General features: G+C 53.3%; 6 protein-coding genes across 6 annotated transcripts; 1 reads left to right on the top strand and 5 right to left on the bottom strand.

Annotated features, from left to right (window-relative positions):
* Positions 1-3,832: 3,832 nt before the first annotated feature.
* ColSpa_06050 (putative AIM2 family protein) lies at positions 3,833-4,541 on the top strand (the record flags this gene model as incomplete). Its single annotated transcript, XM_049272262.1, has 2 exons — positions 3,833-4,129; positions 4,224-4,541. The coding sequence occupies 2 exons, from the start codon at positions 3,833-3,835 to the stop codon at positions 4,539-4,541; spliced, it is 615 nt and encodes a 204-aa protein (XP_049128219.1).
* Positions 4,542-8,768: 4,227 nt separating this feature from the next.
* Positions 8,769-9,206, bottom strand: ColSpa_06049 (uncharacterized protein; the record flags this gene model as incomplete). The annotated part of the gene is made up of 1 exon (XM_049272261.1): positions 8,769-9,206. The coding sequence occupies one exon, from the start codon at positions 9,204-9,206 to the stop codon at positions 8,769-8,771; it is 438 nt and encodes a 145-aa protein (XP_049128218.1).
* Positions 9,207-9,391: 185 nt separating this feature from the next.
* ColSpa_06048 (uncharacterized protein) lies at positions 9,392-10,691 on the bottom strand (the record flags this gene model as incomplete). Its single annotated transcript, XM_049272260.1, has 2 exons — positions 9,392-10,072; positions 10,227-10,691. The coding sequence occupies 2 exons, from the start codon at positions 10,689-10,691 to the stop codon at positions 9,392-9,394; spliced, it is 1,146 nt and encodes a 381-aa protein (XP_049128217.1).
* A 694-nt stretch (positions 10,692-11,385) lies between these two features.
* ColSpa_06047 (putative glucan endo-1,3-beta-glucosidase eglC) lies at positions 11,386-13,563 on the bottom strand (the record flags this gene model as incomplete). Its single annotated transcript, XM_049272259.1, has 1 exon — positions 11,386-13,563. One exon carries the CDS (start codon positions 13,561-13,563, stop codon positions 11,386-11,388), a length of 2,178 nt encoding a protein of 725 aa, XP_049128216.1.
* Positions 13,564-20,678: 7,115 nt separating this feature from the next.
* On the bottom strand, positions 20,679-21,989 carry ColSpa_06046 (lactose permease; the record flags this gene model as incomplete). The annotated part of the gene is made up of 4 exons (XM_049272258.1): positions 20,679-20,813; positions 20,915-21,051; positions 21,115-21,830; positions 21,889-21,989. 4 exons carry the CDS (start codon positions 21,987-21,989, stop codon positions 20,679-20,681), a joined length of 1,089 nt encoding a protein of 362 aa, XP_049128215.1.
* Positions 21,990-22,338: 349 nt separating this feature from the next.
* Positions 22,339-22,632, bottom strand: ColSpa_06045 (uncharacterized protein; the record flags this gene model as incomplete). The annotated part of the gene is made up of 1 exon (XM_049272257.1): positions 22,339-22,632. One exon carries the CDS (start codon positions 22,630-22,632, stop codon positions 22,339-22,341), a length of 294 nt encoding a protein of 97 aa, XP_049128214.1.
* Positions 22,633-25,427: the final 2,795 nt, after the last annotated feature.

Here is a 25,427-nt window from a genome sequence, read left to right as displayed (position 1 = left end):
CTATTCTCGTTCTCGAGGGCCTGGCCATGGCCTGCACGCAAAATGATGACGACGTTGCATCCATCATGCTTGAGATTGAGGAGTCCGCCTCCTGTCGACAAGATCACCTGTGTTTTGTAGAAACATTAGACCTCTGTGTTACTGACAAAGAGTTACTTGCTGCTCTAAAGATCAACCCTCTTCATATAATGGACAACCAGGGGCTCCTTGGTGGGCCTAGACAGAAGGTCATCGACTACGCCAGCCGCTATACCGTTTTGGAGCACGAAATCGAGTTGAGGTCTGCAGAACTCTGCAATGGAACATGTATGTGCATACCCAACGGATGAAGGATTAGTATATCGCTAACGCCGTTTTACATAGCTTATGTCCTGGCCGGCGCGCAACGACTCGGTAAAGAACCGAAAATGGACTTTTTCCTTTTGCATGCGACAAACTGCTCCATCCTGGTAGACTCTATCATTCATAAAGACTGGATCGGCCTGCAAGGCAAGGCTCGTCTTCTCTCCTGGTTCGGTCGCTACAGCATCATGTTATACATTGCAATGGGCTGTCCCAAGCTCGATTTGACTCCTATTCTTACTCACAGACCGCGAGAGGAACGTAGTGGATGGAAATATGTCATTGACCGCAGTCTGAACTACAAAGATGATGGTCATGGGTGCAAGATCATTCGCGCCCTCATCCATGCCCAACACGTTACCCGCCACTTTGGAGATCGGAAAGAATTTCGAATGAAAGAGATGTATTTCGAAAAGGTAGCTACAGCTGTTGTGGATAGCTGGCTTCCTAACGACAAAGTTTCTCGCGCAGGGCATGATCAACTCGAGGCATGGATTAGGTTCGCAGGGTTTGACGCAGCCTGGGACCACGTGCCAAATGTCAAACAGGATGTTGGGCAATTGTAGATTCCCCTAAATCGATTTATCAAGTTTTATCCATATCACAATCAAGATAGCTCAGTTCGGATTTAAAATAAGATCAATGAGCACCTTCAATTTGCTAGGTTGTAACAAACCTAAGTTGAAATTTGTAAGGTTATGGTCCGGAGACGCTTAAATTGAGGATGAACAGCCAATCAAATAAACTGCTAAGGCGGGGAAAGCTTTTTGAAACTCATGTCTCTCCATCTCTACCCGGACCAACCTTTACTTGCGCTTGCGCAGGTTTAAGTCAAGGTGCTAGAAAGTAGGCGTAACTAGATACCCCGAAACCTCCCAGAGGGCACTGGCCAATTACTCCGACGGCGCCGGGGGTGTGACAATTAATAGCGAAAGCCTACACAATGTGTCCGCACCAAAGTAGACCGAAGTGCTGCTACTAGATACGCCGTTGATGTAAACGAGTTTTTCCCGATGAAACAAACCTAGATAAAGAGATTAGAGCGAGTCCGCGATCGAAACGCCTTAAACCCTGGGACCTGTCGAATTGGGTTCTTGAGTAATCAGTCTTACTCACATACATATATAAAACACCACGGGGAAGCGTGTCATGGCCATACGCATACGCTGCATCTTCATCACAGTGCAGATTCGAAAAAATGTCGCAAAACATCCCGGCCAACGCGCCCTCCTGGGACGTGTTTAATCTCAGCGGCCTCGTCGCGGTCATCACCGGAGGTGGATCAGGTGAGAGTGACCCCAAGTGTTGGAAACCTACAAATTTTTAAACCTTGGCTCCAGGTTTGGGTTTGATGTTCGCCAAAGCACTAGAAGCAAATGGAGCCTCCAAAGTTTATATAATCGGTCGCAACTGGCAGAAACTAGAAGCTGCGGCAAAACAGGCAGTAAGAATATATGTCCCACTCAGTTCTGGCATAGCCCGCTCATACATACACCTTTCTAGAAGAATGGCAGGATCGTGGCCTTGCCCGGGGATGTCACCTCGAAGCAGTCTCTCAAGGAATGTGTCGACTACATAGCTTCAAGAGAAGGGTACATCAATCTTCTCGTTCTTTGTGCTGGTCGTCCCGGCCCGGGAATGGGCGATGATAAGTCCGGGCTGAAGACCTTGGAAGATCATCAGAGCTATTTGATGTCTCAGGATATGAGTGAATGGACCGACACGTATCACGTCAATGTCACTGCATCCTACTACACTGCTATTTCTTTTCTACTTCTTCTGGATGCTGGGAACAAGAAACGCAACTATCCATCCCAAAGTCAAGTCATCAGCATGTCAAGCGTTGGCGCATACTGTAGGGGATTGAACGGGTCCTTTGCGTACGCGGTTTCTAAGACTGGAATTCGGCAGCTCACGCAAAGCTTGGCAACTCACTTCGCGCCCTGGCAAATTCGCTTTAATGCCCTTGCGCTTGGCGGTAAGTTCATCTGACGGGATTTTTCCGTGTGCAGAGTTTTTCTAATGTGAAAAAAGGCTTCCGCTCTGAACTCACCGAACAGATGGCTCTTTTCAAAATGGACGACCCAAAAGCCGAGGACGATGGCTCTGTTCCAGTTACTCGGTCTACAGTCTTAAGATGTGGCCGAGAGGCTGAGGCGGCCGGGGTTATATTATACTTGGCTTCATTGGCGGGAGGATATACGAATGGGTCAGTCTTGTTATCGGATGGTGGTTGCGCCTCCGTGATGCCCAGCACTTATGGCTAAGGTGCAAATATGTGATGTCACCGCGACAATGACATTTAGTGATGGTTGTGCCAACGTAATATAGAAATCTTCGACTCCATTTGAATCATTCTGTGAGCGTAGAGACGGTACCTTCTCCGAGCTAGATCATCCTATGTTCCCTAAGACCCTAAGACACCGGCAAGAGGCTATAATTTTGCGTTAATGTTGAATGGATTCTCTCTTCTTGAGAGAACCCGTGTGTACGATCGTACCCGGGTTAAAAGTTAGGGTGAACCAAAGATGTATTTTCCGTGATTATCTTCCTAACTACAAGACTTGGCTTTCGTACACGAGATATATGATCTCGTACATCCCTGAGTCAGTGCGGCATGAATATACTTTGATCCCCTCAATGGATAACCGAGGGCCGAATATCCAGTCTGTGCCCTCTGCCATGGTGTGTGTCCTTGAGTCGTGCGTGTCGTACAACCAGCTGGTGCTGTTATTCCAACAGTTAACTTATTTAAACATTTTCGTTAATGTGAAAACAGATTGCAAAGAAAATTGGCGCACTCAGACAGCCGTAAAAAACGATATTTCAAAGTTTTTAAGGTTATACGACATCATTCCAATGCAAGAGTGCTAGGCCCGATCACAGTGTGGAGTATCATGTTGTATCATGCGTATAGTCCACGGCACATTTCTTTCTCGGATCGCCCTAAAATCATTCTTTTTTAAAGTTAAATTAGGTATGTAACGTCACTAAAGCTGTAGTCGGGCTATTGTTTTACTGCCGAGATGCCAGCAAGTTGTCGGAGGTCAGTAGACTCCGGGTCAACTCTGGGGCATCTAATTACCCCGACACGATGTAAACTGTCATGCACCAATCTTCTCTCCCAGAACATCCTTGCCCTAGCAGTTGATGTTTACTGATGAGACCAGGCCACACTTTCTACGAATACTTAAACTCGGCTTTCTTGTGCATCGCCAGACACGTACAGATGGCCATTGCCAAGTGCACAGGTACACAGCGGACGAAAAGATGTCATCTTATTCACTTGCTTGTTGCTCGATACCCCCTGTTGTCTCAAAGGGGTACAACGGGAAGGGAACTTACGAAACCATCGCAGGATTGAAGACATGTAAGCCTGCCACCCAAGGACACGATGGAGAAGCGGCCAACCTTGGACTTGAATATCAACTGACACTATGGCACAGACGTGACTGGCCCACCATCCGCAAGACTTGCAATTCTTGTTGTGATGGACATTTTTGGCTTTTTCCCTCAAACTATCCAAGGAGCTGACATTTTGGCTCTTGGAGACAAAAACAATTCCTATCGCGTTTTTGTCCCGGACTTTTTTGAGGGCAAAGCCGCCGATATTTCTTGGTATCCGCCAACCACTGAAAAGCATGGAGAGGCTTTGGCCAACTTCTTCAGCAATACTGGAAACCCTGCCAAAGCTGTTCATCGTGTCCCTGAAATCGTTGAGGGTATAAAGAAGAGTAGTAATTCCATCGAGAATTTGTTTGCTCTTGGGATGTGCTGGGGAGGCAAGGTATGTAGCTGATGCAGGGCCTTTCTTGTCACTTATGAAGTCCTAGGTAACTTTGAAACTTTTTCTCTCATGTTCTAATCAATCATCTCTACAGGTCATAACACTTTGCAGCGGCGAGAACTCTCCCTTTAAGGCCGTCGCCCAAGCGCACCCTGCTATGTTGGACCCGGAGGAAGCTAAATCGGTAACGGTACCGATGTGCGTCCTAGCGTCCAAGGATGAAGACTCTGCAGCGGTATCCGATTTCGAAGCCAATTTGAAAGTCCAAAAACACGTTCAGACTTTTGAGGACCAGATCCATGGATGGATGGCAGCACGAGCGGACCTGGAAGACCCGAAAGTGAGCGAGCGATATCGACAAGGCTACCAGACTGTTTTAGAATTCTTTGGTCGCCAGCTGTACGTATTGTAACTATGTATCACGGGTATTCTGAATAATAACAACGGGCTTTCAGAATTAGCCATGAGCAAGTAACAGAGCCCACATACTTGGTGGCCTTGTGGTCACTGAAGTCACCTGCGGCAGGGTCCAAATTGATGGAAATCGTCAACTCCATTCCAGAAAGAGCCAGAAAGAATGGCAAGAGGTACATCACTGAGGCTCGTGCAGGAAGTACCAGGGCGCCATTTCCAGGCCGCTCATCAAAGGCGCAAGGTCAGTCTTTTGGCCCCCAAAAAGAGTGCCAGACCCAAAGCGTTCACTTTTCTCTTTGCCGTATGATTTCACTTTTATTATCAATTACCAATGTCCAATTCTTCTCACTGTGAGCTTGTCTGACACAGGTCAATAGGGTTTAATTTCAACATGTTCCTAACATTCAAATCAGTAGCTGATGTGTCTTACTGGGCGTCACAAGATCCTCTTCACATAGAGTTGGTTGCGCTCATGAAAGATGAGACGTTGAAGGATGCCATCGTTACAGTATTTACAGATAAGGATGCCAAAACCCGTGCACCGAAGGATGTTGGTGATCCAATGTGGCAGGGCCAGTGGACATCCTAAATCAGAGCTTCAGATACGTTGGGTATCCAAAATGACAGAAAGCTGATGATCTGGAAAATAGACATGATGTCCAGATCGAGCTGTAGCTGCGTATTGCTGAACTCACCTCATCTCTCCAATTTGACGGGGTTTTGAAAGCGCAGAAAACCTCTAGTGGCCGATGCATAACAGAACTCCGGAAAGCAACACTCGGATAAACCCTTCATACTCTCAGCTCTGCTACATTTGAATCTCGACTTCTGGCCCAGCCCGTAACCAGTCTACGTCGAGAAAGGATCCTGGACTGGGTATCCATGGGACTGTAAATCCCTCTCCTAATAAACCTTCCATGAGGCCAGCACCATCGTAGGTGTCAGAGTCGGTGTCTAGGCTGTGTCTAGGCGCCCCTGGACGCGCTTTGAGCGGGGCCGCATGGGACTGCTGCTGTGGAGCCGAAATGGTGGACAAAAGCTGGAAGATGGCGTTGAGACTAAGCTTTCTCCATGAGCGCCCACGTAGCTCCTCGAGTGATCCTTGAGAGCATCGTCAATATGCACCTCTGATTGCAGTAAAGGATGTTGAACTTACTCATGAGAGCGCCAACAATGCCCCAAGATTGAGACGATTGGTGCAGGTAGCACATCAATAAGTCAACTGAGTCCAGCACAGTATGTTTTTCCCCAACAAGAACAGGACTAGGATTCATCAGTTCGAAAATCAGGATGCAGGTTGCCATCCAAGGTATTGGAAGCATGATTGGATCGGCCTTGCCATCTGGTGGCCATAGTCGATATGCAGCTGCAACCTTGAGTGCATGTGATAGGCAGAACTTCCATTTGACTTGCTGAGAGTCGCGGTTATGAAAACCCTCAGCGTTTCCGCCAAGTTCAATATTCAGGGGAGGAAAATAGGACATGGCCCCAAGTCTGTGCACTGTTGTATTAGCGAGTTTTTAGTTGTGGGAACTCCCACGAATAACGAGAATGGTGAAATCGAAAACCACTCCGGATTGGGAACCCACATGTTAATCATATTCAAGACCTCCAAGCGCTTGCAATGCTCTTCTCCAGCTCTTTCATTCTCATGAATGCAAGGAGAGAAGAACCAGGAAGGTAGGGCTGCAAAAAGTGATGCCCACTTCTGCCGAATCCGAACTAGAACCGAATCTAGATTGCACCGAGGATTCTCATCACACAATCGTCGAACAGCGATCATGTCCCGCGCCAGGGCTATCACATAAATAAGAACAGCCTGTATCTTCGACTCGGGTGAGGTGCTGTCCTGTAGTGAGCTCCAAATTGCCTCCAAATTATCTTCTAAGGAAACTCTCTTGTGCGTTGGTGAGATCATTCTGGTGGTATGTGTGATGACCGTAATGGGTAGACAGGTAGCTATGCTCAACTGCTCAATGTTGGAGGGCACATTTGATATCAAGCTTGAAAATGTGTCCAAGGTGAATATTCCCCACCACAAGCACCGATGCTCTTCTTTCTCAAGTTCGTCAGCTTGAGTGTGTACGTGTACTGTCGCCTTTGCGTTGTCCAGCTGATGCAGGCGGCACATGTACGCCGCTCTTACTGCTTTGGAACACTGATCGGCAGCTGTCCGTGAAGGAAGATGGGTGAAGTCGTGATATGCCAGGAGATAGGCTGCTTTGACCTCGGCTATGGAGGCTATGTGATTGTCCCCGGTGACAAGATCAAGCTCCAACCTAGCTTTAGTTGCAAAGTATCGTCCTAGAAGCAAACGGCTACCGTTGGCAAGGCCAAGTATCTCAGGCGACTGCGTGAAACGGGCAGAGAGAGAGAATAAAGCGTAGAGAAGGAACCTCGGCAATTGCCCGGCGTTGTAATCGGAGTACAATATCTCTTTGCAGAGTGCTGGAACCGGCAACGTTACATGAGTAAAGTAAAGTGAGAGACTAGTGAGATTTGATGAGCTGGTTTTCAAAGCAGGCACGTAGCCAAGAAATGTACTCACAGGTGAGACTCCATGGCCGGAGTAGTCGATATTTCGAGTGAGGTGGAGGTGAGGTGAGGTAGAGCAGGAGTGTGGCTTTGGTCGGATTCCGTCTCCAGACACCTCTTGCTAAAATTTTCAGTCCATCTGAGGGCATTCGAAACCGGCTGACATTCAGCAGTGTCAGTAATTAACCCGCCCTCTGCAACAGACAGGCCGGGAAAATATTCAGAAGTGGCCCTATCCTCAGTCTCAGATAGTGTATCTTGTCGACCATCACTTGTAGAACCATTCGATAGAGCGCCTTCGACAGCTGTCTTGGGGGCTAGAAGCCCTTCAATTAGGTCTGTAGCCGGTAAGCATCAAATCGCGAACTTGGACCTCGTGTGAAGCCAACGAATATTGTACCTAAACGGCGCTGAACCTCAAGGGTCTTAGCTTGTCTCGACCCTTGACGGGGCCCAGGTTTTCTCCGGGGACGGGAGTAAGAACACTCCCAGCCATGACCGATGCAAGCGGCACATACAGGCTTTCCCGTGTCGCCTAGCAATCGAAGATTCAGTTTGCTGTCATGAAAGCTAATATGGAGCATGAGATTACACACATTTTGTCTTTCGTCTGTTATTGCCACATGTCAATCGGTGTCAACGCAGTGCGAAGAAAATTCGTCGATGGCTCACCTTTTGCACATATCGCATGAACCCATTCTGGCGGTCGTGTTCCTACCGCCGGGTTGTGGAGACGCACGATCGCCATCAACCATACTGCCTTAATTCAGATAGTGCACTGAAAGACTATACAGGGTATTGAGTTCATAAGAGGGGGGGCGGAAGCGAAAGACCGGAAATCATTTGGTAACTGTTGCTGCAGGATCTGTAAAACCTGAGAACGAGATGCTCAGGTGTTCAGTCATTTGCCACTTACATCTCTCGGGATTCGGATGCCGCGGATCGCGTGAAAGCCTCGAAATGAAACCAAACTGGCCGGACACCCTCTTCATCCCGAGTTACCCGAAGTAGCGGGGTTCCGTCTCACACTAACTCCCTCGGCAACACGGGTATTATCATCTCCGTTCTTCTCCGTCATACTGCCGCTTCATTCGTTAACTACTAATAACTTCGTTTGAGAAATACAGCACAGCTCTCTGGGCTAATGTCGAATACATACTCCGTACCTGGGACAAATTTCGCCATCCAAGTAGGCGAAATCCGATGGCACGTGCGTTTGGAACTTAGCAAAAGGCCAGCCAGCAAACGAGGGAAATTTCCTAGAGACATAGACCAAAATAGTAACAATAAGGATTTCTTGTCAGTTGACGTACTTTGCCATCATTCACCCTGTTTTCTCGCCTCACCCTAAGCAAGCCATTTCTGCCCTGGCTTACGAGATTCACAGGCTTCCACAGCTACTTCCGCGCGCACTGCGCACAAGGTGAACCCCAAATTATACTCCCTCGCGGACCAAATTAAGTCAACCACGATTGGGCCCCAAAGTGCAAATCCCGATCCGCATGACCTTCGCAGACTGCACCTCGGGCCCGTGACTCCTCGAAATGCTCCAATCCTTCTATGCCTCCACGGACGATAGCTCTGCTTTGAACACGCAACAAAACCCCGTTACCGACATCCGACACACCTCACCGCGCTCACAGTCTGGTTCGGCTTCCGCAACCTCCAGAGCACAGTAATATCCACCCTCCTAGACATCATCAGCTGTCTTTCCCTCTCCCAAAACATCGCCGGATCCCTCACAACCGCAACCGTCTCTAACCTCCATGTCTTGGGCCCCAATCCGGGCCTCGACACCCCCTGGTCCACCCTCCGCAGCAACATGCTCGAGTTCAACCGCCTCTGCGGCCCTGTGACCGGCCCCGCACACACATCTCATATGCGCGTTAAGCCCGATTCCTCTCCGCTCGGACCCGAAAGTCCACCTCCCCGGCCAGGTCGTGACATTGTCGTCCTTCCGGGCCCACCGCCAACCCTGGAGCCATGGACCTGGCGCCGCTATCCTCCGAGCGGACCGCTTCTTGCGCGCAGACCCGGGAATCGGGAGCGTGAGGTTCATCAGCTGGGGATTGACGGGCCCCCGCCTGTGCCCCGGGCTGTGGTTCGCGCAAGAGGCGATCTGCGTCATGGTCAAGGCCGTGCTGCACGAGTATGAGCTTAGTGTGATGTAGTCAGCTCATGGGACTTCCAACTTCCTCATTGATACATAGGAAATAGTCATAGACCTCAAGCGGTGAGATACCCAATATGAAAGGTCACTGCATCACAAGACAGCAGGCAACCAATGGTCATAACGCCCATCATCCCACAACCTCACCCCTCACAAACCTCATAGACAAAGACCGCGCTCCTCCCCTCCTCCGGCGCAAAGTACAACCTCACCCGGCCCCCGACAAGCGCAACGTCCATGGGGTTCTTCGTCATCAACACCCCGCTTCCTCCCTCCCCGCGTTCGCCGCTCCTCGCCCCCGTTCTCTCCATAAACGGTACCTCCCAGATAGGCACCATCCCCTCCGCATCCACAATCGCCAGTCCGCCAACCTCGACTCCGGCCGCTAAAGTCGCGATCCCGGAACACAGCATCAGCGACCGCCCATCGACGCGGCCTAGCGACTTGCAGTCCTGGTAATCGATCCAGTAGGACGGGTTGACAATCTCCTTCTCGGGCGCATCGAACGCCTCGCTCCCGGCATCACCGCCCTCCGTAGCGCCGCCAAGTCGAACCTGCTCGTTTCCCCTCGCACGAACTTCAGGCCCTGCCCCCTTGCCTAAAATCCACCGCCTCGCCATCCTCCCGCCCCAATTCAGCGTCGTCAACGTCCCCGTCTCAACATCATGCACGATGCCGCCCTGGTGGTCGCTCACGCGGAATACCTTCTCCACCGTCAGCTCGACGGGGTCGATCCTGACCACCGTCCCCGTCGTGTTCGGCCTGTACTGCGAGAGCGTGGCCCAGATGTGCCGGCCATCGTAATCGAGCCCGCCGTTATGGTACTAGGAACTCGTCAGCTTCCCATTTTGTCCTCGAACAGATCCTGCATCAAAACAGGTGCGGTGAGCCGCAAAGACCGGGATAAAAACTCGCCTCCAGGTCCCCCTCCTTCGAAACAACCCAATCCCCAAGCCGCCTCCCCGTCCCATCAAACACCACAAGATGCGCAAACCCCGCCCCGGCACTCCGGTCCGTCCCGTCAACCCACTTCCCGCCGGGAAACTTCTCCGTAGGGACGGTATACTCCCCCGCCGACACCCAGAACCTCTCCTCCTCATCGCCCGCACCGCCCGACCCCCCCGCCAACCTCACAATCCCCTCGGGCTCCCACAAATCCCCCTTCAACTCAACCCTCTTGACAAACCTCAACCAACTCCCGCTCCCCGGTCCTCCGCCGCCGCTGATGCCAGACCGCGTAAGCCCCATCAGCTGCCTCACAATCTCCTCCCCGTCACGCGCGGGGCCAGGCGGCGGAAGTGGCACCGGCGCCAACGGGATCGCCGGATCGGGCCTCGTGATGTTCCGCTTGCCTTCTGCCATAGCCGCCCTGTTTCCGGCAACGAATGTGCCGAGGGAAAAGATGAATGCGGTAGCGACGACCTGGGTCGGCGCGAGTCTCATCTCCCGTAACTGTTCCCGCGTGGCGTGGACGAGAGAGCAAGCGGTGTTCTGGAGTGGAGAGTTCAATCGTCCCGTCCGTGCATCCAAACACTCGGTTCTTGTAGTGGCAGTTCCGTGGAAAAGGAGCGTGTTTTTGGCTGCTGGTCAAGATGGAATGTAGTTGCGAGAAGTGAAGCGTCCGGAGACGTCGGAAGGGCCAATGTCGTTGGCTCCTCCCCGCCCCGGCCCGCATCGTCCGTGTCCCCACACGCATTACGCACGCCGAGCGTCCAGCCACCTGCACCACATGCATCGGACGGGGTTGCACAGATTCTTTTGGCAGAACCGATGCTTTTTACTTCATGCAGAATTGGCAGCGCGCCACAAGTCTCAACGGTCCCAAATGCACATCTCCGTGCCGGATCTAGGTGTCAGGTAACTATTCTATTGATCTTGTTCGGTCAAATACTAACGACACTGTGGAATCACCCGCCTGAGCCATTACCGACGTTATATACGGTATCAAACATCATAAACATGATGCCGGCGGCAATCAGACCAGGCATGCTTTGAGTCCTCAACTCCAAGATTACTCCGTCATGTACACTGCTGCAAGTGGCCAAAGTTGCCAAGCAGCAGACGAGAGGCCGGTCTGCCGTCATCCCTCGTCCATCCGTAAGAAAGGAAAACAATTCATCAACACGACGTCGCTGCTTTAGATGGTCTTGCCACCACAGTCCGGAATTTTGACGCCGGACTTGACATTGCGGTCAACGTCCATCAGGCCCCACTGATCCTCCCATTCTTTGCCCTTCTCGTTGAACTTGATCTTCCATGGCTCGTCGAAGGCCGAGAACCAGAAGTAATTTGTGCCGTTGGCCAGGGCGGGGCACACCCACCCTTCTAGTAAGGTGTTTAGCTCGTCGATACCAGCAACCGAGGCGTTGGGACAGTCGGTGACCGCGGTGGTACCGCAATTCGTGCCGCCCTTGGTAGGCCAGCCGACCTCGGCAATGATGTTCTTCTTCTTGTCGGTCTTGAAGAAGCTGCCGGCTTGATTCTCCCAGAAAGCATACGTCCACATGGCCGCGTCCTTGGCGTTGGTTCCGGAGAAGAAGGGGTGGATGTTGGCCATGATGTAGTCGCTCTTCGCTGCGAGCGAAGGCGTCCAATCGTCGCCGAGATCAGATGTGGCGACCGGCAAGCTCATCCCCTTACTGGTCAAATTCGTCCGCACCTCAGCAAGTAGGGTCCCCAGTGCTGCCTCAGTCATCTCCTCTCGAAACAAGATCTCGTTGGCAACGATGACGCCCTCAAAATACTTGTCGCCATACTCGTCGAGAATGTCCCACATCTGCTCAAGTTGTCGCGCGTTTGTCGTCTTATTACCGTCCTGCCAAACACCCATCCAGATCTTAACCGTGTCCTCCATTTTCAGTTGCTTAATTGAGTGGATAAGCATCTGAGTCTGGTTGCAGTCCGTTCCGTACAGACGAATCGTATTGGTGAGCTGGCTGAGCACCGCGACATCGCGCGTGACGTTGTTCTGCGACGGCGGGTCGTGAAGGCAATCGGGATACTGAGTGTTGAGAGGCGTGTAGTCCATTCCGGGAAACACCTTGTGAAGTTCCTTGTTGTTCATGAGTGCCTTGATCTCTGAGCTGTTGATGTCCAGGTCGCCGTTTGAGTTCTTGTCGTCGTTCGCTGATTGACCTTGTTGGCTTGAGCTGCCGTCACGGCTATTCCTCGTAACTAAGCCACCCACAGTACCACCAACGATGGCACCAGCAATGATGAGGACGACGCCAATAATGATGCAGATCTTCCACTTCCTTCGTCCCTTGTTTTGGCTTCTGATCCATTCAGACTTTTCTTGGCCTCCAAGATCGATGGCACTACCGTTTTGGTAGCCCGTGTTTGGGTCTTTAGGGTCGTAGTATCCACTGACATCTCGGTTTGCCATGAGGCCGGCAGCGGCACCTCCTGCCGCCGCTGCGCCAGCCTTGCTTCTACCTGTACGATCGCTGTTGGAGAGGCTGAGCATCGAGTTTCGCCCGCTCCTGCTCTTCCCATATTCCAAACCGTCATCGCCGTCGTCTGCAATGGAGTTGGGGTCTACAACACCGAGGTGGCCGGGGTGTCTCTGGTAGTACGGGTTATCGTTGTAATAGTCGTTGTAGCCGTAGGGGCTTGGGGCCGGCGATAGCCTGGCCGGAGACGCGGCCGCACCTCCGAGGGCGGTCAAACTCGAGTGAGAGTCGCGGTCCGGGAGACTGTTTTGGTATGGGCGCGGAGCGTCGGTCATTTCATAGGCGTCCCCCCGTGGTTGGCTGTACGCCTGTGGCGGAGCGTTGGGCTGCGGCAACTGTCCTCGTGCTTGAGGTGGCACCTGGCCGACGTTTCTCATAGCCTCGACCCCGCTCTCTCTCGCGTTGCGCTCAGCGACCGTATAGGCGATGCCGGCCATGCCTCCCGATGCCGTGTCACTGAAGTTGTCTGCGCCGGGGGTGATGTTGGGATTGAGATTGCTCTGTTGCGGAGCGTAGGGGTCGGAACCCCATTCACGGTGAGGCGGGACCTGCGGACTGGGTTCAATGGGTGAAACAGCCTGGTGAGCGCCGTAGCCAGCAGCAGCAGCACCTCCGACAGCTCCCACAGCAGCTGGTGGTGGGCCCTGGCGGTTGTTCCTCCGCTCGGCTCTCATGCGACTGAAGTTTGGGTCATCGGGATACGGTTGCAATCGCACGTCCTGTTCGGGGTAGTAGGCTTGAGGCGAGCCATTATGGTACTGATGGTCCTGATAATGTTCAGGAGGGTTGGGTGTATGCGACCGATAAGAATGGTCCAGAGGCTCACGCTCGGCGTTGCCGTCGTCGAAGTCGTATCGAGGCATGTTTCGGGTAGTAGGTGGGATCAAAGTGAACGTTTCGCAACCCTCGTGGGTTGAATAGTTGACTGACCGACAGCCAACAAGGCCTTCTCCGGCTGAGGGTGAGCGAAGATCGTGAAGAAGACGAGAAACGTTGAAGAGACCAAAGTCGAACCGGGATGATGGGCGGCTATTGCGAGCGTCGAGAAAAGGAATGCGGATTCAATATCAGATGTCTCGGAGCGACGGCTGTTTAATTGTGAGCGCGTTGTTCTAACATGCAGACGCTTTGTGTTCATATCCATTCGGACATTCCAGCGACTGCAGGCATGCAACGAGTGGGAGATCAGATGGAACAGAGGAAAGGTGCGGAAGCAAAGGCAAAAAAACAAATTCACTGACCTCCGTGCACAGCAGGTCGCCCAGTAACTTCAAGTACAAGGGCGACAGGCAGACGACAAAAGCTAGGTGCTTCCGACTAGTACGAGTCTCGGGGAGTCTGACTGCGGTGGAGCGCCAGGTCGCGAGATCGTATGTGTCTGCTCGTGTAGGTGAATGAACGACGTGCAGCCGAGGCGAGTGGGCGTGCAGCAGTCGCCAATGTGAAGGTGACGCACTCTTTCGGGCGCAGCAAGATGCTGTCTTGGAGCCCCTATTGCAATGAAGCGTTGCGAAAGCGGTTCGGAGGCCAGAGAGGAGAGGGAGAAAGTCGTACGAAGCCGGTTCAGCCAGGTATGGAGGTGGTGGTGAGCAAGACGGGCGCAAGCCACCAAGTGAGCCTAGGCGCGAAATAGGCGGACTGAGTATTTTGGGGTGTTTCGCCCGCAGCAGCGCCTGGTCCCCAAGTTCGTATTTTGATCTCCCGTGCGGCTCCCTCGTCTGGTTTGTTGCGCTCGCTCGTATTCCGACCCTTTTCTATTGGCGTCGAGGCGAGACCTTGGGTAGTGTTCGCCCGCGGGGTACGGAGTGGGAGCCCAGTGATCGTCGTTTGATCAAGTGCCCTGTGGGGTTCTGCTGTGAGAGAGGGCTTGAGAGGGAAGTCGGGGCAGGTCAGTTTGGGGAAAGGGACCTCGTGGAGACAAGAAATCGAAAAGCGAGGAATCCTCGAAAACAAGAGAAGAGGGAATTGGAATTGGGAGGTGTGGTGGTGTGATGTGGTGAGGTAAGGTTGGACGTTGGAGGGTGGCTTGGATCTTGGTTCTATGGGGGTTGGCTTGGCCTTTGGGGTCGATGAAAAGCGACCGTTTCTTGGATATGCTGCTAGGGGGCTGTACTGGTTCTTGGGCTGCTTGCTGCTTGGTTGCTGCTCGGGTTCGTCGGTCGATCGCAGACGGGAGTAGAGTTGGAACCAACAGATGCGGCGGACAGAACGGGGACACGAGTCGCAAAGGCAAATGCAACCTCCGGACACGATGCGGCAGAGAGGGGACACGCAGCGAAAGCAGCCAGATGCGGATTTGGAAGCAGCAAGCAGGAGAGCCGCCGAGGAGGGCACCGAGAATCAGGAACAGCGGCGCTAGCAGAGAGGCGAAGTACGGGCGTGTATGAGACAAATTGGAGGGACCCGGGGACACGGAGGCAAGCACTGGACGGCAAGGCAAGCAAGCATAATGTGGGCGGGAAAGCAGGAAAGCAGGAAGGGAGACCGTTGTTTCCCATCCCATCCCATCCCTTCCACCCTTCCTCTCGGTGGCAGGTGCGGTTGCAGTTGCGGTCGGTTACTGCCCGTTCAGGCACATGGCGGAGGAGCAGCGCAGGTGCGGACGGGGGTTGCCGCCTCTTTCTTTTCCCATCCGGTTCTGCTTTGTCTGTTCCGTGGCCAAAAAAATGTCAACAGAAGCCACCAGCACTAACGTGTACGTAGCGTGTTCCACTACCGCTGAGTGGTATCCGTACTGCCGGGGAAACGCCCAATGGCATGAGGCGCGAAGCACCATCGGCCAATCTTTGGCTTCCCAATTCCACTCTCACCCCGTTCTCCGTTGCCACTGCCGCCCTCCAAATACGAAGGAAAGAAGGCGGGTGCCGCAGTGACCACCAGACAACAATGACCACGACACCGGTATCCTGGAACGACAACAGTCCAGCCTTGTACCTCCACACGGGAATCTGGGGGAGGAGGTACCTTGCCGTGCGTGCCTTCCTTGGCTGACCACATGCCATGGGTGCCCTGGTCCCGCCGTTCCTGCCCTGTGCTGGTCTGCCGAGTGCCGTCCTTCGGAGTGGGCCAACGCTTCTTCTCGACCTTTAAAAATACACTAACCGACAGAGAGAGAGAGAGAAAGAGCGAGTCGTGGTGGACCTGCAGTTGGGGACCGCAGGGGAGGAACTTTCGGAGGAAAAAAGAGGCACGGAGAATGGCGACCGGGGAGGGAGAAGCATAACCTCCAAGGGTAAAAAGCAAGGCAGGAAGGATGATGGGGCAAGGCCCCATGCCAAGCAGGATTCATCCTTCTGCAGACGTCAGTCGCTTTCTTTCGCTCGCATGCCAAGATAGCTGGCGACCGACTTCCACCGAACCGTTGAAGGTCAGTGAGGTGTCATTCGGTGAACGGGTGGGTGAGCGAGCAAGACACTGTGTGCGTTGGAGGAAGCGGCTGTGCAGAGACAATTGGGTAGATCCCCGAAAAGAAGGCTTTCGACCTTCTCTGGGGGGGGGCACATTGTTGTACACTACTATGCATTGTTTCTCGTCCGGTGTTTGTCCGTGTTTGCATGCATTTCCAACGCCTTCTCCCTTGTGGACCGCACTCCACGTTGGGAATTCGTCGAGACGCGAGACCCCGTCTCTGTGAGACGACCCATCGTGAGTGAGACTTTGGCCGAGTGAGTGAGTGAGTGAGTGAGTGAGTGTGGCAGGCAATGGTTCCCGGCTCATTGTTTCTTTGGTGGGCTGACTACCCTGTCGTGGTTGCAATGTTCCATTACCTTTTGTCGCCCCCGCCTCCCCTGGACGTCTTGCTGGGCCGGCCCTGTGACCGATGGCGCCTGCCCCCGTTGCCCGTGTGTTTTTCTGGTGGGTCCCCTGGGCCGGCCGTGGTTGGCTGAGCGACGGAAGCGCCTGCCCCTCCCGGGCCTCTTCTTTTTAAGTGTAACTGCGCCGCAATTCGCACGAAACCAGCCATTTTCAGACCTCGTCCCCCAGCTCCAGTTGCGGTGCGCCTTTTGTCATTCGCTGCCATTGTCTCTTCCCCCCCTTGCTGGCCCCGTCCCCTGACGATCCCGCACCCACAGCCAGCCTGGGAATGTCGACACATCTCGAATCCCATTGCTCCGTCATCACTCATCGCCCTGTCGCTATCGTTTTCGCTGTCACCCAACCTCCTTTTGCCCGTCGCCGACGTTTGTGGCCAGTAATGATGGTGCTGCTGGTGCTGCTGTAGCTGCTGGTCGCGCACCGAGTGACGATTCGGCGAACAGACGTTGAAAATCATTACCGGCGTCGACACCGCTCCGGCGTTCGCCCCGTTGGCCAGGCAGGGCCATGACAGCCTCCTAGTTTTCCATCCGTGCTATCGACTCGGGGAATTGAAACCATGCGGCCAGTGACGGAGATCGTCAGGCCTAACGAGCCAGACAGAAACAAGCGTGCGACTGTCTATCATTCCATGGTGCCGCCCATCCGCGAAATTTCCATCAATTTACCATGCAGCCACCCCAAAACCGCCATCTGCCGCCATTGACTTTTTTTCCCTCCCAAATGACATTGACGTCGACGGCCTGCGATCGGCGCCCTTCAAAAAATGCCATCTGATGCCCCTTCATCCGCTGCCCCTTTCCCATAAACCGCGCTCGGCTCAGTAGCCGACGCCTCGCAAATAAGAAACATCAGGGCCCCTTTCGTCTCGAATCCGCCAGGGAGCATCCCCCCTTCGTCTCGCCGTCCTGTCGTCTCATACCGCCGTCCCGCCTGCGAACGCCCCTCACCAAAACCACCAAACGTGAGGCACGCTGAGGAGCCTTCCGCCTTGCCCTGCAGCGTCGACCCATGTCGGCGCATGACATCACCAGATTGCTTGAACCAGCCTAAAACAGGATCCTCTCTTCCGGACCTCTCAGCCTCCCCTCTGCTCTTGAGAGCCTGCTTTGCCATCAACCACCACCACCTACACCCTTCAACGGCGCTCAACTGTCCTTTTCCAGCGATGGGTGCTACGCCAGTAATCTACAGCCCTGCGCAATCTCCCGCCAGAGTCTAAAGGCAGCCACAGCCCACGACCATCGCTGACTGACGCTTCAGCTCCGACGCCACACGTCTGTCGTCCGCTCCTGTCATCACCACACTTCGCCTTCGGGCCGCATGCGACTCCAGCTTTGCCCCGCCTTGTCAATGAATGTCGCCCTTTTTTGACACCATCCATCGCTCGCGCCGCATTTGTGTCGGCGGCAGCTAATCCTTCTCCGACAGCCCTTCCCTAATGATGCTTTCTTTCGTATTGGCGAGTCAGACAACTCCCTCAGTTAAGGCGATCCGAACATGCAGCTCTCGGTGGATGGCCTTGTCTTCCAGCCCAGCTGACTACCCATAAATAGATCGGCTCTCCAAAAAAATCCAACAAAATAAAAAGCCTAATCATCGACACTGCCCACATATTTCCACTCACCATTCCACATACACTATTGCTTCTGTTAAGTCTAAGGTGAATAAGCTACAGTCGGCTCTGCCACTTTTGGTGGGCTCTTGACCCAGCCGTGGTTACTCAGCCCCGTTGGCGTCTCCGTAAACTGGTTGAAAAGGGTCGATTGCCACAATACATAGTATCACGAGCTTGTCGGACATGTCGTCCCCAGTGAAAATCGCAACCGGTTCAACCAAGCCTGCTACGTATCGTGCACCGTGCTGCGCCTTTTGATTCAGCACAAGGGCTTAGGCGGGCGGCGTTGCACTTTTCGGACTTGGTTGACATTCGCGAAGCTCAACGTTGCGGGCTCGGTCCAGAGTGCTTCCGCAGTCCTGGTCTCGGTATTCAAGCCTGAGAGGGCTTTTCTGTGACCAACCCAACTCGGCGTTCATCGAGCAAACTTCCAGAGGGTTACAAAGGGAATGACTTAGGCAGGTGTCCCGGTCGAAAGTAAGATTGATACTCCCTGGTCTGTATAGTTCAAGCGAATTGCGTGCAGGCATTTCGACGGCGACAACCTGAAATCAAAACCTCACAAGAATCAGGTCTACACTAATGATAATCGCACTGCGGGCTTCATTATGGTCAGACCCGAGACGAGCTTGCAATACAATTAAGAGCCTTCGGGTAAGCCAAGTAGTGAACTCTTTAATTCAATGACGGGGGTTTACATTCTCGTGCCAGTCATGCATTCGAGAAAGTCCAAGCATCAGGATTTGGCCAAGCCAAAGGCCAACTCCAAGAGCAAACAAGGAATTACGAGTGCGTCTCGATTCTCGTTCTTCGCCTCACGCGTCGTGTGTTCATCCCTGAATACACCACGACCGCTGGATGAGAGAGTAGAGGCATCATGGCATGCCCCGTGGCTTGGCAGATTCATAGGATGGATTGCTCAAAGAAGATTCCCTAAAACAGTGCAAGTATACTTCGTCGGGTTGAATCAAGATTCCGAACCCGTTCCTATCCTGTAGCCGTCCGCTTTGCGGGAGTTGACCCAAAGTCGTCCCAACACAAGCCCAATCTGCACCCCTCACATAATCGTCCCGAGGCCCTTCATCCGCAATAGCAGAGTCACACGAAGCGAAACGGTATAGAGCGCTCCTCCGGGGTGGCCGGGTCCGAGCCTTGCCTTTCCCAGCGCATGTCTCGCCCAGGGAAGTCTCGTCGTCCGTTCGCAGCGCTGCGGCTACAGACCCCCGATCACCAGTTGGAGTCCCGATGAGGCGGGCAGGCGGCGCAGCGCGGGATTTTCAGGGTCCCACGCGGGAGTCGTATGCAGGGTCCTTCCGTCGGGTTGCCGAACTCGGCGCGCACAAAGACGACGGTTGGTTCTGCGCCGCATCGCTCACGATCCCGGCGCGTTGGGCCAGCTGCCGCATTCGGCGTGCCAAGGCGGCGTTGCGTCGAGGGCTTGGCGCGTCTCGGTACCGCTTTTGAAATTTTACGGACGTCCAGAAGGGAATGGGTTGGGCAGGGCTGCGTGGGTGCATTTCGGTTTCTGTTGGTGCTGAGGTTGTGATTCCTAGACCCTCTGGCCGGGCGGAGGTAATGTCGTCAGGACTTTCTTTAGAAATGCTCTCGCTAAGATGCCTTTTAATCTTTTGGTGTGTCCAGGTAATGGATGACATGTAAATGAAATGAAATGGGAAAAAACGACCAAAATGCTAAGAGCCCCGGGTCAAGAGTAATTGTATACTAAACATGTTCTTTCGAAGTCAGGGATGGCGTGAGGTTGAATCAGCATCAGATAATTCATCCGTGATGTTCTTCGATGCCGTACTATGATGCTTAACCTTGCTCCCAAATTACAGATGAACCTTTTACAAGCAGCTGGTGCTAATAGGTGTCTGTCGAGGTATTCGGTGGGAAAAAACGGTCTGCCTTATAACCAAACTCAATGCTAGCAGAAGGTTCCCTAAAGAAAATGATCAAAAAAAACAACTAGAACAAAAGTCAAAAAGAATGAACCTCCAACTTCGTGTAATTGTTTTGCTCTGGATCGCTATCTGCTCAACAACAAAATCCGGAGGCCAAAGCATCCGTTGTCAGATCAAGACTTCAAAGTGCAACTACGGATCTTCACCCAGATAACGGGCCTGAAGGAGATTTCCAAAACAAAACATGTCGTTGATTGAAATTACTGACGGGCCATGTTGGACTTTGACAGCAAAACTTCACCACAGATAGTAGAAGCTACCGTTACCGGCAAGGTTTGAATCAGCATCACAGTGATCACGCATTTGGTGCAATCATAATGGATGTTAATTATTATTAACCAGGCTTGTTCCCTCACTCCTGGCTACTCTCCGTATTCCAAACTGGGCCGCCTTCAGTGGCCCACATCCGAACAGAGGATAAAACTGCAAGGGACAAAGAACGACGGTCCTCCTGAGAGATATTAAAAATTTTGCTGGGGCTCCTTGGGCCCGGAACTCAAACGAATGTCGGAAACTGACAACACACAACGCTGCATAGGCGAAAGAAGGACCGAGCGCGATGGTCTCGACGTAAAACGTCTTAAATTGCGCTGACTCTGGGCGCGGCCTCGTCGACGTGGAGGATGTTGGCGTCCGCGTCAACTTCGTAGAGTTTCTTGGCCGTGGAAGCTTTGACGGGGTTGGGGGCGGCGAAGATGATATCGAGCTCCTCAAGCTACAACACGGGTGTGGATCAGCGAAAACGTTCCTCAGTTTCTCTTACCCACAGAGACGCGGGGATTGACTTGTGGACGAAATGAGAGGGATTCCACTTACGGTGCGGTTCTTGGTCTCGGGAACCAGGAAGTAAAGGATACCCGCCTGAATAAAGCACCAAACGCAGAAGACAATATAGGTTCTCCATTGAATGTCCTTCAGAGCGACGGGAACACCAAGCTGGTTAGAGAGAAGGGCTGGAAATACGTGGTTAGCAAACCCGGAGAAATATCACTCGTAGAGTAAAAGAGAGCGCCTACCAAAATTGGTAAAGAGGCCACTGAAAGCCATGCCCTTGGCACGGATCTCGTAACTAAGGACCTCAACAGGGTAGAGCGCCTGCATGGGGGTCCAACCAGCGGAGTAGCAAATCTGGAAGATGTAGACCCACGCCAGCATGGCGCGGGACACGTTCGGGTCAATGGCGGCCTGGGCCGCCTTGTCGTCCTTGTCGACAATGTTGGCAATGGACGCAGGGACAATGACGCCGATCCAGCACAGGCCGCACACGATGTTGACGACGATGAGCATGGGACGACGGCCGACTCCGTCGACGATGGAGGCGCCCGCAGCCGCAAAGACAATCTGAATCGCGTTCATGCCCATCTGGACGTTCATCTGCGTCGCTTCGCCCCGGATGCCGGCCGTATCAAGAAAAGCGCTGAGGAAGTACGAGACGATACCGTTACCCGCCCACTGGCCAAAGCACGAGACAAGGCAGTTGCAGGTGAGCCGGTAGAAGGAGGCCCTGTTGCGGAACAGCGCGCGGTAATCCCACCATTTCTTGTCGGAGCCCTCCAGCTCGAGGAACTCTTCGTACTCGTTGAGTTGCAGCTTGACCCACTCGCTCTCAGCGTTGCCCTGTGCGTGAAGTCTGCTCAGCACGTTCTTGGCCTCCTGGCGCTTGTTGTTGGTATACAACCAACGAGGAGACTCCGGCAGGAACAGGACTGCGAGACAGATGATGCCGGGGAACCTGTAGTCGTGTCAGTCCAAGAAAACACCCCGTTTCTTTAAAGGCAGATGGCACGTACATAGCCTGGAGACCGACAGGAACCGCCCAGCTCGTGTGTCCACCGTAATCGAGGCTGCCACGAGCAGCGCTGCTAGCAACAAGAGCACCGACGGGCCACATGACGTTGTAGAGACCACCGCAGATGCCGCGGTGGGCGGGGTGGGCGACCTCAACGACGTAGATGGGGCCGGCGGCAGCAGCGATCTGGACACCGAAGCCGAGAAAGAAACGTCCGGCCATGAACTGGTTGACGCTGTTGGTGTTGATGCAGGTGATCTGGATGATGACGCCGACGACGATGATGAAGGCACCGATGAACATGCCGATGCGACGGCCCCAGGTATCGATGGCGGGACCGACGAAGGGAATAGATACGACACTGCCGATCTGGTACATGGCGGTCACGATACCTGGTCGAGGCGATCGAGTTAGTATACTTGACTAGGGGTAGTGGGGAGTTGGGATGTGTCTACGTACCGGCCTCGATGCCCTTGTTTTCGACACCGAAGAAGTTCTTGAAGTCTTTATTGGAGAGCAGAGTTCCGAAGAGCGAGCCATCGTAACCGTTGGCGGTGGAGCAGCAGAAGGCGACGATGATGGCGGGGATGATGATGGGGTTACCGAACCACTTGGGAGGCTCCTTCAGCATCGCCTGCTGGAAGGCCTCATCACCAACTGCGGCCTTGGTTGCGACAACGGCATGTTGCTTCGCCTCGTGCACGCTGATATCCTTCTCGTCGTGGACGCTGTGGGTCGTGGCCATCTTGATGTGTTCTCCCCTGAGGTCAAGGCGAAAGAAGGCTGAGCAATCTGATGAGGAAACTAGAAACTGATAGGAGAACAAGCAATTTTGGGAGGCGGAACAATCGTCGATTTTATGATTATCCCTTCAAGCTTGTAGAAGTCATCCAGAGATGGCTCCGGATCGCGTCGACCTCGAGGCCGAACCCAAAATGGACGCAGGAACATCCCCAGGACCCGGAATGGCGGGTAGCCGGCCCTGCACCTGGAGGTTTCAGCAATCGCCAAGAACAAACGCAGTCCTCACTGTGCCATGCATATTTCTCCAGACCACCCACGGCGCGCCACACACCCTCATGCTTGCTCTGTCGGTCGGGATGAAAAGTTGGGGTTCCGGTGGGTAGGTGTAAACCTCATCTGGGGACGACACTGGAAGTAGATATTAGGTGTGGCGGCAGCAGAGACTGCAACGACGCTTCATTGTACGCCCAAGAACCGGCTCGCCCACTTGGTGTCTGCACCACAATCCAAGTTAATTACATGGAAACACTATTATGTTTGGCCAAGGGTTTCGGTGTGTGATATTCAGCACGGCCAAGGAAGCGTGTGCACACCTTTGGTAGGGATCTGTATGCCATGCTGGGCTGTGGTCACACATCCGGTCTCACCAAACACATTGCGGGATTCGCATCCCCGGATTCGCGCCCCGGATTTGCGGGGTGCGTTGCCTGACAGTCACGCTCCCCGTGTTTCTGGCGGGTCCCGGCCTGTGTGCCGCCGGCCGTGGATGGCCACCGAGGACATTTGGCTCTAACGCGAAGCTGTTCTCTCCAACCCCTGGCCGAGACAGCTGTCGACTCGCCCATGGTGGCGTTAAGACAAGAACATTACTCAGGCGTGAGGTCCCCAGGCCAGGGCCCAGAGCCACCTCTGGAAAAAACGCTTTAAGCTTCATTGCGGGACGATGGCCGGGTCTGTGCCAAACCGATCATCTTTCCCGGGCCGCCGTTCCAGGTTAGCAAATCGCAGGAATCCAGGCGCGGGGAGGCCCTCGGGGGGCGTACACTGATCGGGCGTAAGGCGCAGCGCCGAATTTATTTTCAGTGTAAGCGCAGGGCCGCCATTGGGGAGTCTCGCTCCCGAGCTGGATGCGGCAAAGGCGCAGGCTCGGAGCTTGTGACCGTAGGCGAGCCACCAACGAAATGCACCCCAGAAGTTTGCCAAGGTTAGCCGAGATCTTTGGGACGGGGCGGTAGCAGGGCTCGAATCTTGGTCCTTTCTTGGCAAGGTCCAACGCGCATAAAGCTGCAGACGAAGTTTGCTTGCAAAGCACGAAGTGTATGTGAGGTAGCCATCAAAGGGCATGTACAGCTGGGCGGACACTAGGCCCGAAAGTCGGGGTAATCGCATGGGTGCTTTCATCCCTTGCGCAAACGTAGCCAATCAAGCTAGCCCTGGAGCGAGGAATGCTCCAGCTTGGCGTAGGGTAAACACAACCACTCAAAACCCAGAGAGTACGAGGCAGGCAGACAGGAAAGGGGGCATGTGGACGATCCTAGGTGTTGGCTCAATGCTCGGCTTTTGGTGCCTACACCGGCATCTGGGTCCGAGTGACCACCGTACCAACTGGGTTTTGGCAGGCATGGGCGCCAGTGCCGCCGGGTTTGCTTTGATCTGTCCAGTCCTGGTCTATGCCAATCACATAAGTCTCTTTACCAGGAGGAAGAAACCCGAGGTCCCGGATCACATGGTCCGCGAGGTAGCTTATTGTTCAACGGCACGAGTTATTGTGCACGGCCATGAGGATATTGAGCTTTGGGCAGTCGTGTAATTCACGATGAGAGAATGTCCGTGCTTCGTACTACGCGAGGTTCAGTCTTCGTGCAGCTTCGTCCAAATAGGACGGCGTGCATTCTTACTACCAACTAGGAAGAGAGGAGGAATAGGATTAAGCGTTTGTTGGCAAGCTTCTCGACCAAATCTACGTAGCTAACCCGCTCGATTTTGGCGTAGTCTATGAGGACGACGGGGGGGCCTCAAGTATGTATTTTATTGGGTTTATGCGGTTCGAAACATAAATATTCATCAGACTTAGTTCGCCCAACTCTTTGGCCACAATTGTACTGCTACTTCAGTCATTGTATGCAAGGGTTTTCTATTTCCTTTCCTGTTTTTCAGAGATGGTAAGATAGATGTAAAGTTTCCTTGCAAGGGAAGAATATCAAACCAAGGGAACAGAAACAAAGAAGCAGATGACTTGTACTGGAGAACCATCCACATAACAGCGAAATCCGGCACACTAACAGTGTCGTTGTTTTGCATGCCCGTGCTTGTTATTGAACTGAGTTGGGCGATTTTGTGTTTAGAAAAGTCACAATATCTAAAACATTATTAAGAGTACAAAGAGATTTGTCTCAATTTCTGATCTTCTCAGTGGGGCCGTTGGTGCGGAAGCTGCCGCGGCCGCTGCCCATGCCAGACATGTTTTGTTTTGATGGCTACCCGCTCACTTTCCATTTCCATCGCCGATGACAAGAGAGATTTGGCACCGAATTAAGGTTTCCTGACTTTCGGAAGCAGTATTATCAACCTCATCAGTAAGCCTCGCTCGATACTTGGCTAGTTTCCTCGCGGTAGGTATCGGCTGACGCCGTACCATCAACAATTGCCTCGTTTCATTTCTGGGAAGACAGGTTTTGACCTTGATTATTCTGGATATTTCTCGACAATCTTTACTCAGTCTTCGGTTGCCAGTGTTAGCTCCATGTTCAAGTCCTAAGGCACGGCAGGGCAATCACTGGGTTCGCAGTAGGAGCA

Source organism: Colletotrichum spaethianum (genome assembly GCF_022836535.1).
Source record: "Colletotrichum spaethianum MAFF 239500 DNA, contig14, whole genome shotgun sequence".
NCBI lineage: Eukaryota > Fungi > Ascomycota > Sordariomycetes > Glomerellales > Glomerellaceae > Colletotrichum > Colletotrichum spaethianum.
This window is presented reverse-complemented; position numbering and strand designations above follow the sequence as displayed.